The 12,453-nt window shown below is 44.6% G+C and overlaps 1 protein-coding gene across 1 annotated transcript in view; it reads left to right on the top strand.

The window, feature by feature from the left end:
• HADHB (hydroxyacyl-CoA dehydrogenase trifunctional multienzyme complex subunit beta) overlaps positions 1–12,453 on the top strand; it is a 103,992-nt gene that overhangs the window by 18,163 nt on the left and 73,376 nt on the right. Inside the window, exon 4 of the mRNA XM_078650016.1 lies at positions 11,279–11,378. Within this exon, the coding sequence (XP_078506142.1) occupies positions 11,279–11,378 (100 nt within the window). The remainder of the gene's footprint in view (positions 1–11,278; positions 11,379–12,453) is intronic.

The following is a 12,453-nucleotide window of genomic DNA, read 5'->3' as shown; positions in this document are numbered from 1 at the left end:
CCCCGCTACGACCACAACACAGACTCCCAACCCCAACCACCTAGAATGTATCCTTCTCAACACCCGCTCGGTCCACAGGCACGCCATTGACCTCTGGAACCTACTAGACACCATCTCTCCTGACGTCGCCTTCCTAACGGAAACATGGATGAACGCTTCCTCCGCCCCTGACATCGCCATTGCCATCCCTGAAGACTATAAGATCACACGCAAGGACCGCACCGACCATACAGGAGGAGGAATCGCTATCGTCCATAAGAAATCAATCCGCATCTCAACCAGCTCTGACGCCAACCTCGTGAACTCCGAACACCTTCACTTCCAGATCCACATCGACCCCAAGACCACACTCAGAGGCACCCTCCTCTACAGACCACCAGGACCCCGCGCAAAATTCAGTGAAGACATCACGGACTTCATCACCCCACACGCGCCCCCCTCCAAAGACTACATCCTTCTGGGAGACCTCAACTTCCACCTTGAAAAGATCAACGACCGCAACACCACCACCCTCTTAGACAACCTCGCCAACCTCGGACTTAAACAACTGGTCACTTCCCCCACCCACATCGCAGGTCACACACTCGACCCCATCTTCACCTCCAGCAACCATGTCTCCTTCAGCCACACTACGGATCTCCTCTGGACTGACCACAGCTGCGTTCACTTCACCTACAACAAGCCGAAACCCACCAACCACCTCCAACCAACCCTACAAAGAAACTGGAACAAAATCACCACGGAGCAGATCTCCACATCGCTCCTTCAAACCTCCCCAGCCCTCTCTTCCAACGCCAACGAAGCCGCCTCCAACCTCACCCTTTGGCTATCCAACACCGCCGACACCTTAGCACCACTGAAGAAACGTCAAAGCAAACCTGGCAGCAAAAAGGCTTCATGGTTCAACGATGATCTTAAGAAATCCAAGAAAATGTGCCGCTCCCTTGAAAAAGCCTGGAAAAAAGACCCATCCACCAGCAACAAAGACGCCTTCAAAAGCGCCATCCGTACTCACCACCAACTGATCCGTAAAGCCAAGAAAACAGCATTCAAGGATCGACTTGACAACAACGCCCACAACAGTAAGGAACTTTTCAACATCGTCAAGGAATTTTCCAACCCCTCGGCCAACTCCAACGACATCACCCCCTCTCAAACCCTCTGCGATTCCCTAGCCTCTTTTTTCCACAACAAGATTGCTGACATCCACAACAGCTTTGACAACCAACCCGGAAGCCAACCCACCCTACCATCAGCTGTCCATCTTCCCCCCATTAACACCCTTAACGCCTGGAACCCTATCTCCACTGAGGACACCATCCGCCTGATGAATTCCATCCACTCTGGATCCCCCACAGACCCTTGCCCTCACCACATCTTCAACAAAGCAGACTCCGTCATAGCTCCGCACCTCCGAGACGTCATCAACTGCTCCTTCAACTCCGCTACCTTCCCAGAACATTGGAAACACGCTGAACTCACCGCCCTTCTGAAAAAACCAACAGCAGATCCCACCGAACTCAAAAACTACCGCCCCATCTCGCTTCTTCCATTCCCGGCCAAAGTCATCGAGAAAGCTGTCAACAACCAGCTCGCCGCCTTCCTCGAAGCCAACAAATCACTCGACCCCTCACAATCTGGCTTCCGAGCCAAACACAGCACTGAGACCGCCCTCATCGCAGCAACAGACGACATTCGAACTCTACTGGACAATGGAGACACAGTCGCCCTCATCCTCCTCGACCTTTCTGCAGCCTTCGACACTGTCTGCCACAGCACCCTTTTACAACGCCTCAGAAACATCGGAATCCAAGGAAAGGCACTGGAATGGATCACCTCGTTCCTCACCGGAAGAACCCAGAGAGTCCGCCTCCCACCATTCAAGTCCAAGGCCTCTGAAATCATCTGCGGCGTACCACAAGGATCCTCACTCAGTCCCACCCTCTTCAACGTATACATGAGCCCCCTCGCGGCCATCGCCCGCCAACACAACCTCAACATCATCTCTTACGCAGATGACACTCAACTGATCCTATCTCTCACCAAGGACCCCAGCACCGCCAAAACTAACCTTCACGAAGGAATGAAAGAAGTCGCCGAATGGATGAAACAAAGCCGACTGAAACTGAACTCAGACAAAACAGAGGTCCTCATCTTAGGTAATTCCCCCTCTGCATGGGACAACTCCTGGTGGCCAGAAGCCCTCGGAAATGCTCCCACCCCGACAGACCACGCACGGAACCTTGGCGTCATCCTGGATTCTTCACTCTCAATGAGCAGACAAGTCAGCGCCGTATCGTCTTCCTGCTTTAACATTCTTCGCATGCTCAGAAAAACATTTCGCTGGATCCCCACCGAAACAAGGAAAACAGTCACCCATGCTCTGGTCACGAGCCGACTGGACTACGGAAACACCCTCTACGCAGGTACCACCGCTAAACTCCAGAATAAACTACAACGAATCCAAAACGCCTCAGCCAGGCTCATATTAGACATCCCACGCAACGAACACATCTCTGGTCACCTTAAAGATCTCCACTGGCTACCCGTCAATAAGAGGATTACTTTCCGACTGCTCACCCACGCACACAAATCACTCTACGACATCGGACCAGACTGCCTCAACTCTCGACTGTCCTTCTACACCCCCTCCCGCCAACTCCGCTCTTCCAGCCAAGCCTTCGCCACTGTACCTCGCATCAACAAGACCACCATGGGAGGCAGATCCTTCTCTTACCTGGCTGCCAAAACCTGGAACTCACTCCCCGCTTACCTTCGCCTCACCCAGAATCACCTAGCGTTCAGAAAGCAGCTTAAAACGTGGATATTTGACAAATAATCACCCCCCCCTTCCTAAGCGCCTTGAAACCCTCTGGGTATGTAGTGCGCTATATAAATTTTATGACTTGACTTGACTTGACTACCGGAACTGATCGAATTGGTAGTCTACAGTGTTTCTGGATGTTTCAGACTGAAGCTGGCGTTAGCATGAGAGCACCACCATTTCGTAGCTCCGTCGTGGCCATTCCGCGAGCAATCATGGCAGCCGCTCTTTATCGTTATTTTGGGCGGGGTGGGTGGCGGAGCCGAGCTGTATTGCAGCCATCATGGTGTGGAGTTCAGTTCATCTCACTAGTTTCGTATTTGTCATGAGGGGTTGTTCTTAATGTTTCTATTTTAGCGAGGTCAAAAAGAGATCCCATTAGTGGCCTACTGATTTTGCTCGATTCCTTTTGTTTTTTTACACGATTTTTCGTTATCTGCAAAGACTAAACAGAGTATTGCGACTCTGTGTTTGTTTGTAAATAGAGAATGAACCAAAGAGAACCAATTCTAAAACAGTAAATGCTTGGATAACAATCAATCAAATGGAGAGAGAAGCAGGCACGACGTATTACAACGGGGGCAAAGGCCTGCGTTAACTACCTTTCACTATCTGCAAAGAGAGAGTACTCCTAATAGAAATGAGGGGGGGGGGGGGGGCAGCATTCAAAGCAGATCAGTGTGCATAAACACGAAAATGTTTTTACTTACCACGTACTTGACATTCGACAGCTTATGATATTTGCTATTAAAAAACCATTGAAATTCACTGAAAAAACCATAGGTTATAGACCATATATAGTTAGGAATTAGCATTTACAAAACCTTGAAAATTCACTGAAAAAACCATAGGTTATAGACCATATATAGTTAGGAATTAGCATTTACAAAACCTTGAAGTCACTGAAAAAACCATAGGTTATAGACCATATATCGTTAGGAATTAGCATTTAAAAAACCTTATTTTACCCACACAAAACCATTGAAATTCCATATATAGTTAGTTGCACTAACTATATATCGCGCACCCGCAATCCACTGCTGATGATGTCACATATTACATCATTCATGACATGGTCAGTGACATCACTGATGACATCTCATTTGACATCACTGACCACATCACTGATGATATCATTCATGTGACAATACAATGCATCTCCTCACATTTTAATATAACCTCTGTTTCACCCAGTGTTAAATACAGAGTATAATTTTTGAAACCATTGACACACCAATACTAGTTACTACATACGCACTCACTGATTCCTACGTCTACACACACCTTCACTCATTCACCCATACAATCATTCATACATACAATCACTCATCTTTACAACACTATCATATGCACTCATACACCTATACAGACACTCACAGTCTGCCACTCATCCATGGAGTTACTCACACACCTAGTCAGTCCTGTAAAGAATCAATGACACTTCCATTTTCTTGTCTATACAGTTAAACATAGAGCACCTTACATTTTCAAACATATACTAACACATACTTACCTTCTTATACAATCATTGATACAAGTACACATTGATCTGCACAGTCATACACCTCCCAGCCAGCCACACACACACACTCAGTCTCCCATACAAATACTTGGGCAATCAATCAATAACCCATATAGTTACTCATATAGCTACTGATCAACACATGCAGCAGTTTATAGAACAACAGACATAATGATGCACAAATTAAGACAGTTTAGTCACTAACCCATGCACTCAGTGAGACACATTTAATCACTCAGTCATACAGTCAGTCATGCACCTACTAAATCCTTCGTCCAGACACTTACACATCCACTCATTCTTCAATATGTAAGACATATTTAAACTTTACAGAAACAAAAAATCACTGGATGTTATCAGTCATGTCATCAGTGATGTCATTTGAGATATCATCAGTGATGTCATCAGTGATGTCACTGACCATGTCATGAATGATGTAATATGTGACATCATCAGCAGTGGATTGCGGGTGCGCGATATATAGTTAGTGCAACTAACTATATATGGAATTTCAATGGTTTTGTGTGGGTAAAATAAGGTTTTTTAAATGCTAATTCCTAACGATATATGGTCTATAACCTATGGTTTTTTCAGTGAATTTTCAAGGTTTTGTAAATGCTAATTCCTAACTATATATGGTCTATAACCTATGGTTTTTTCAGTGAATATATATATATATATATATATATATATATATATATATATATATATATATATATATATTCAAACAAGTAGTCCTGAACTTCTGGCGAACAGAGACCAAACGAATCCCAAAGATGAGGCAAAGAAATTTATTGAACCAAGTTCAACAGCGCAGTGGACTGACACGTTTCGGGCGGATGCCCTTGATCACAGTAGAATGTTACTCAAAATGCCTTTTTATATGCTGTTGTGCATACCATGTGATACATAGACATAAACAACATACTTCGAGGTAAGCCAAAGTGCATAGAAAGATATTTCTTCTTTTTCTCTCTCTCAAGGGGTATTGTATTGCCTAATAACAAAGTCAAAATCAATTCATATGCTGAATAAATTCACAAACAAATCCTGCGTCCCTGCATAAATGCTGTAGGAAATATTACACATAGTCTATACAGTACTCTAACGAAAAAATGCGTGGTACAAATTGATACCCATGTGCAAAATACCGCAATATATATGTATATATGTAATGCAAAAAAGGAGCGAACTTTGGGTAGTTCCCAAGTTTAGGTGGAAGGCAGCTCCTGTTTAGAGCACCCTCCACACCAGCGACACTCTAAATTTGCTCACCTCAAATGTCTACTTTTCTGTCCAAGTTTTTAAGCATTGGATTAGCACAGTGCTATCCACGCCGAGATAGAAATGGACAAAGTCTTTTGCCATTTGTACAGCAAAGTCTTTAAGCATTGGATTAGCACAGTGCTATCCATGCCGAGCTGTAAAATGACAAAAGCCATTTACCACTCTAGGCACAATATTACAGCTTTGGATTGGTACAATACCATCCAAGCCAACCTGAAATGAATATAAGCAACCCCTGACATGTGTTTCGCTGTCATTACAGCTCTTCAGAGAGGTTTAGCTTTGTCCAGACACAAGGGAGCACCCAGTATAAGTCAAAACCATTCCCTTGCAGGCATAGAGTGACACATAAATTATGTAAAAAAGGAGAGAACTTTGGGTAGTTCCCAAGTTTAGGTGGAAGGCAGCTCCTGTTTAGAGCACCCTCAACACCAGTGAGACTCTAAATTTGCTCACCTCAAATGTCTGCTTTTCTATCAAAGTTTTTAAGCATAGGATTAGCACAGTGCTATCCACGCCGAGATAGAAATGGACAAAGTCTTTTGCCATTTGTACAGCAAAGTCTTTAAGCATAGGATTAGCACAGTGCTATCCACGCTATATATATAATTTTTTGGGGTGGGGGAATCTCTTTATTCAAACCGCACAACCAGCAGTACATCAGTTATACAAGTAATGTTTTGAACAGTTGGTTAACATTTAACAATTTGTCGTTTAGGAGAATATCACCATGAGGATGGTCTACAATTCCCACTCATTCGAAACCCCAACACTGCCCTCGAAATGCCTTCCACTGTCCCCAGATTTTCTCCCATTTTTTGGGCATATCCTCTATTTTGGTATATTGCTAGTTCTGCTAGCCAACTCCAATCTAAATATGCGTGCCAGTCTCTCACTCTTAGGAGTGCCCTAGCCCACCAGCACCTGGCCAGGCTGCGCTTTGCCACCACCCCTGCCAACCATTTTTTATTGTATCTGGGCCAGTCCTCCTCCGACTATGACTAATACGAACCATTGCGAGGGTGGGGTGGGGGTCCCCTGTGACATGATATCCCTGATTCTCCCCTAGTATTTCTTTGTATCCAGGCACTCCCAGAGGAGGTGGTAAAATGTGCCGCCTTGTCCACACCCCCGGTGGCAAGGGGGTGATTCTGCTCTGCCCAGGCGGCTCAGCAAACCATGGGAGCAGTATATTTAGTGTAGGACCATCAATTGAATGTGACGGAAATAGGAGCTTACCCTGAAGGGCTACCATCCAGTCTGTCTTGCATTGTACCCACATCACCTTTCCACACTAATCGTAGTGGTCCTATGAGGTCTGGGGCATTATTCATTTGTTTATTAGTGAGATAGCATTCTCTCTAGGGGGTCTGTCAGAAGCCTGTCCTCTAGGGGAGCTGCCTCCACTAGGTCCTCACTGTCGCAGATAGGTCTCTGCAGGGCATGGCCCAATTGTAGATATTGCAACCACTCCCCCAGGCCCATTCCATACTCTTGTTGAAGGACAAACGCCCGAACTCTCCAGGCATCCCCAATTTTTCAAGTCCGAGAAGTTCCCATTTACTCAAACCGATTAGCATACTAACAGCCGCATGTTAGTCGCCTTCCCACAAGGGAGTCATTGCGGTCAGCTTACCCTTCTAGCCCAGGTATTTTGTTGCTTCCCTCCAAAATTTGGCCACCGTCTGCGTATGTGCCGGTAGACCCCGGATTTCCTTCTCATCATAGAGCAGAGATCAATATCCCCTGGTTCTCCACTCTATAAACTGGCTCCGTCCGGTCTCCAAAGGCCCAATCGTTCACTATGTTCAATTGGGCTGCCCAGTAGTAAAGTTGTTGCATCTTGATCGGCAGCCCTCCTTCATAGTCGCACCTTTGTTATTTGTGTAACGCTATACGTGCAGTCCCTCCCCTCCACAGCAGGGCGTGCGACTCCACCTCCATTAAACAAAAGTATTGTATTTAGATTTGGAATGGGCAGAAAACTCAATATATTTAAACAATTTGTTTATGTATGCTATAGAAAAGCCAAGTAAATGCTTATTGTACCTACTTTCAATAGTACCCACTTAAAACCCTTCTGATATGTCACTTACTGGTCAACTGAAAACTGTAAATAACTCTGGAAGTTAGCACAATGTTTTATGTCTTGTAGTGGTGAGAGGTTAATTAGGGTTTTTCTATGCATTTAACAGAATGGATGAAGAGGCTGTAGTTTTTTGGGAGTTGTCCCCTGTTGACAAAACCTGTTGTGTTTTAATAGTAGGGTATTATAGGAAACTCAAATACAGGGAAAACATAGAATTGGAAATGTAGTTACTTAGCAAAAACTATGCTCATAATGCATGTAAGAAAATGGATATGTGGCTATTTTTTTAATGTTTTTATATATTGTTTTGTAATATACACATGGAATGAACCTATTGAATTTAGACTTTACTTGTTACAAGCTGCTGTATGAACTTAGACTTATGTGGAACTTTGAGGGTTAGCAGAGCTCAATTATTTGTTGCATCCTGCTACTCTTTATCTGTTTCCTTAATTTTTGAGCTGCCACATACATGCTAACTAGGTATTTCTCATCCGTTGCAACCATCAAGGCCCTTTGTGTACTGTGGTCCTTTCTATGCCAGTGGGTCAGCTGCACTTATTTCGGCTTGCCCAGTTCTATACCCAGTGCTCCAATGCAGTTACCTCTCCTCATTAATTCTTAACTTGTGCCCTCAACTCCAAACCTTCAAGCATTTGTCCACCTCTCCCTTCTCCACACCATAGAACCTGATCCTCGCCTAACAAGTCAGTCAACAGGCCACTTTCTTCCATTCGCTCACCTTCTCACACCCACAATGTACCCCCTCTTGTTCAAGTTACTACGTACGAAACCATCTACGTACCCAGAATTTTCATCTTCTCGATGAAGAGATAATTTCTACTTCATAGTTTACACAATCACCAAACAATCCATGAAGAATATAAAGAGATCCAAGAATGACTTGATTAAGAGATTACCAAGGCTCATTTGTGTGCGCTAGCATCAAGGTGATAAAATAACTTGGTTATAAAACTCACCACTTGGAAAACTACAGATCCATTAAACTGCATGCAGGAATTACTTCCTGCTGTCACAGAAGACTCATCATGGGGAATGTTGATTCTGATTGTAGAACCCTTGGGGAAGCTATTTATGAAAAGCCTATGGTTAAAAAGCACTGAAATATTCCTCACTTAGAAATCTAAAGTCTTTTCCCCTAATGCTCTGTATTATGAGAATCTGCATTCCCATAAAATTAGACAGCACTAAATATATGTATATATACACTGGAACTCTGAGACAGACTTCTTGGCCGGTGCCTCACAAGGATGTATACCATGTTCTGGCCCAGGTTCCTTGGTAGCTTTCAGTTTTGCAAGGTGGGCCTTGGTATGTTCTTTTTTCACTTCAGTGCCACCCACTGTATTGGCTGTACAACATACAGCATGCATCTCGTCTTAGCTTCCTGTCTTCCTCCAGACCATTGATGCCTTCTATCCCTCAATTCTCGTTTTCTGTAGGAATGCTTTTATAGAATGTCAGTATTTCTTCATAGTAATTAGTAACTCTAATTCTAATTCAAGCAAGCAGTATATGGCTTCAGATATGTGGGAGATGCAATGTTGTGTCTCTGTACACTAGTAGATTATGTGCACCACCTCTAAATAGGTGTTTTTCCTCTTGCTCACTTCTCCCAATGGCCATTATTTGTGTCCTGTCGATAGATTTGTGATTCTCTGTAAAGAGTACCAGTGTTTAAGGGTGTAGGAAACTGGGTATTTGTTGCAGTAGTCACCCCCACCACCCACTTTTTGTGTGGTATGTGATGCAACTTAGACTGAAGTGTACTGGTTTCCTGCTAACCATGTCCTCGGTGCTCTTTCCCCCCTACAAAACATCTGGTCACTTGATCCCAAGGGAGCCAGGCCTTTAGCACCTCTGTATGTACCTAGTAGGTGGTACTACCTATGTCCTAAGTATGGTACTTGGGGCATAGGCACTAAAGAGAGTCACTAAGAGCTGTGGGATCTTCCAACACAGCAGCTGCCCAGGAAGATGTAGCAGTGCTCCTGCAAGTCAGATCCATCCTCCCTCCAAGTGTGGGGGTGCCAGGATCGACCAGAGTCGGACAACAACAGTACCAGGGGTACTGGACCCCTTGCAGCAATTGAGTCTTTTTATGTTCAGTCAGACACCAATGCAGAGGAAGACCAAACTGCATGCTATGGGGCTTCAGGGCCAGTGAGACCCTACTCGAGAGTGGCTCTGCGGCCCTGTTTGCCCCTCTGCAGCATAAACAAGGTTAAAAGTGAGTCTGCAAATGACACCACCCAACAACCAAAACACCTCTCTACCCGCGATCCCAAGTCCAAGGGGGTGGAGTGGTGTGGCTCACTGGTTAGAGGCGGCAGACCCGGAAGCAGAGAACAGGCCCGGGACCAGGGTTCAATTCCCGACGCGGCAGGGTCGTGGACCAGGGTCAGCGGACTCGATAATTCTCGCCTCGGTGCCTACTCTAACCAGGGATCACACTCGGCAACTCTGGGCATTAGCTTGCCTCATCTCTACAACGGTTTCCCACATTCGCCGGCGATGCCTGGTTTCACCTTGGAGATACCTAGTAGGGACCATCTCACAAGGATAGCCAGGACGGTTTCCCCAGCGGTCTACAGCGCCACGACGCCTCAGGGCAGCAGTGCGCTTTACAAGACACATACACATACACAGGGAGGTGACGGTACCAACAGGGTCCCAGACCTATCTGAACAGTGCCCATCCTTGGGTCTGGCCTGACTGAACGTACAGTCACTGCCTGCAGGCACTTTCTGCAGTCCTCCTCCAACCGTGAGACTCCAGCACCGGACCTGAAGCCAAAAGATGCCACTGCACCCAAGCCCCACAGACCGAGGAGAAGTGGTGCAAAGGTGTTCCCACATGCCCAAGCCTCTCAAGGGTCGAGCACCCTTGTAGATTCCCCCGGACTGGTCCCCCAGTCCCAGCCTCTCTTCGACCTGACCATTCCCCATTAAAGTACATGGGGCACCCAGTGACGTAACACACCTCTGCACCCGGACACCCCAGAGTCTCCTTAGGTGACCTGCTGGGTTTGCCTTGGACCTTGCCCCATACTCCCCTTAAGTCCCGGAGAACAGTCCATAAGTTGCCTAGTGCCCAAATGCAGTACATGTTTTTCCCCTTAGGAAAACATTACTACTCCCAAAAATTGCACTGTCAACTTCTGAAAACTGTAAAAATGTATAACTCTAAAAGTACTTCCAATGATCGTGGTCTCTAATTCATATAAAAGTATGTTATTTTTATAAATAGCTTTCGGATTTCTTTGAGTGTGTGTCTTTGTGTATATAATGTTTAGCACTACCCTCTGATATGCCTAACTGTTCACCCACATTACCCCAAAAGAGAATATTTGCGGTGTCAGTGGTGCTTCTGTAATTCCTTTGGGGTTTGCCTGGACACTTTACACAGTGTACCTCCTTTTGGTCCACTATATACATAGAGCCAGCTTCCTACAAACGAATATTCTCTTTTTGACAAAGTTGATGTCAAACATGCATTTGACTGTAGTATTATCTTTCTAATTCATTACTTACAGCTGTGCAGACCAAGAGCAAGAAAACTCTATCCAAGCCTGGAGTGAAGAATGTGGTGGTTGTTGAAGGTGTCCGAACACCATTCCTGCTATCTGGTACAACGTAAGTATACACAATTCCATCTACCCTATGTATTGTTCTTACTCCAGCTTTTTTTGCTTTCTGGCCCTTTGCTATTGCTTACGGCCTGCTGACCCTGTCTCAGTCACTATATGATGGGAGTAAAATTCTATTTTCTTGTAGTCTCCGTGCAGTCTCTGTATATTGACACAGTGCTCACTTTGTGTCAAGACTCTAGGCTGGCATTGAAAAGTTCCAAGTATTTGTCATTGTTCCATTCGGAGTTAACCATAAGTGTTACAGACCAATACAGACCATATGTAAGGACTTTTGTTGTGGATCAGGATACTTTATCGTCATAAACATAATTATTTTTTTGTGTGGCCTTTGGGAGCTTGTCTGTCCCATAAATTAATAATTTGGCATTTTATTCCTAAAATTCTGTATGTTCTTAGTTGGCTGATGGGTTCAAATGTAGAAATTTGTTTCATTACTTATGAGGGAGAGGCAAAGAGAGAGACAATACTTTGTAACTTTTCCAGCCATCGTTAAATAATGCAGCAATTCTTCCATATGTTTTGTAAAGAAAACCAGTGACAATTTGCAAATGTTACTGATTGAGCTCTAATGCTGTGAGCTCGAATAAAGAAAACCTTTAAGAATTACTCCTGTTGATATTGGATTGGGCTGAGAACACTAATACCGCTGTTGCATTGTTGAAATGAGCTCTGTGTTGTCAGTGTACCTAATTTTTTGTAGCCTATAATTATTGGGATGTTAGCAAGACTTGGGGAAATCTAGATGTGCTTTAGGCGATATCATGTGCGTAACAGCATTTTAATGTTCCCTTGTGAAGGAGAGTGTGTTTGCTTAGTGCAGTTTTCTTTAATTCTTGGGCATTGGTAGGAGCTGGTCATTTAGGTCCCTTAGGCTATAACCTAGTGAACAAATGGTGTTTATATTTGTTGTAATAGCTTTGACTGCACATCTCATGTTGCTGATGTCAGAAGACTAGTATGTTTTCTTGCTACAGATTTCCTGTAGGTTGCCTTGTATATTATTGAGAGACTCATAGTTATGTGTAGAGTCTGGTATGAAGGGAATAGGATCTCTTTGT

The sequence above is a fragment of the Lissotriton helveticus genome, chromosome 6 (assembly GCF_964261635.1).
Source record: "Lissotriton helveticus chromosome 6, aLisHel1.1, whole genome shotgun sequence".
In the NCBI taxonomy this organism is placed as follows: Eukaryota; Metazoa; Chordata; class Amphibia; order Caudata; family Salamandridae; genus Lissotriton; species Lissotriton helveticus.
This window is presented reverse-complemented; position numbering and strand designations above follow the sequence as displayed.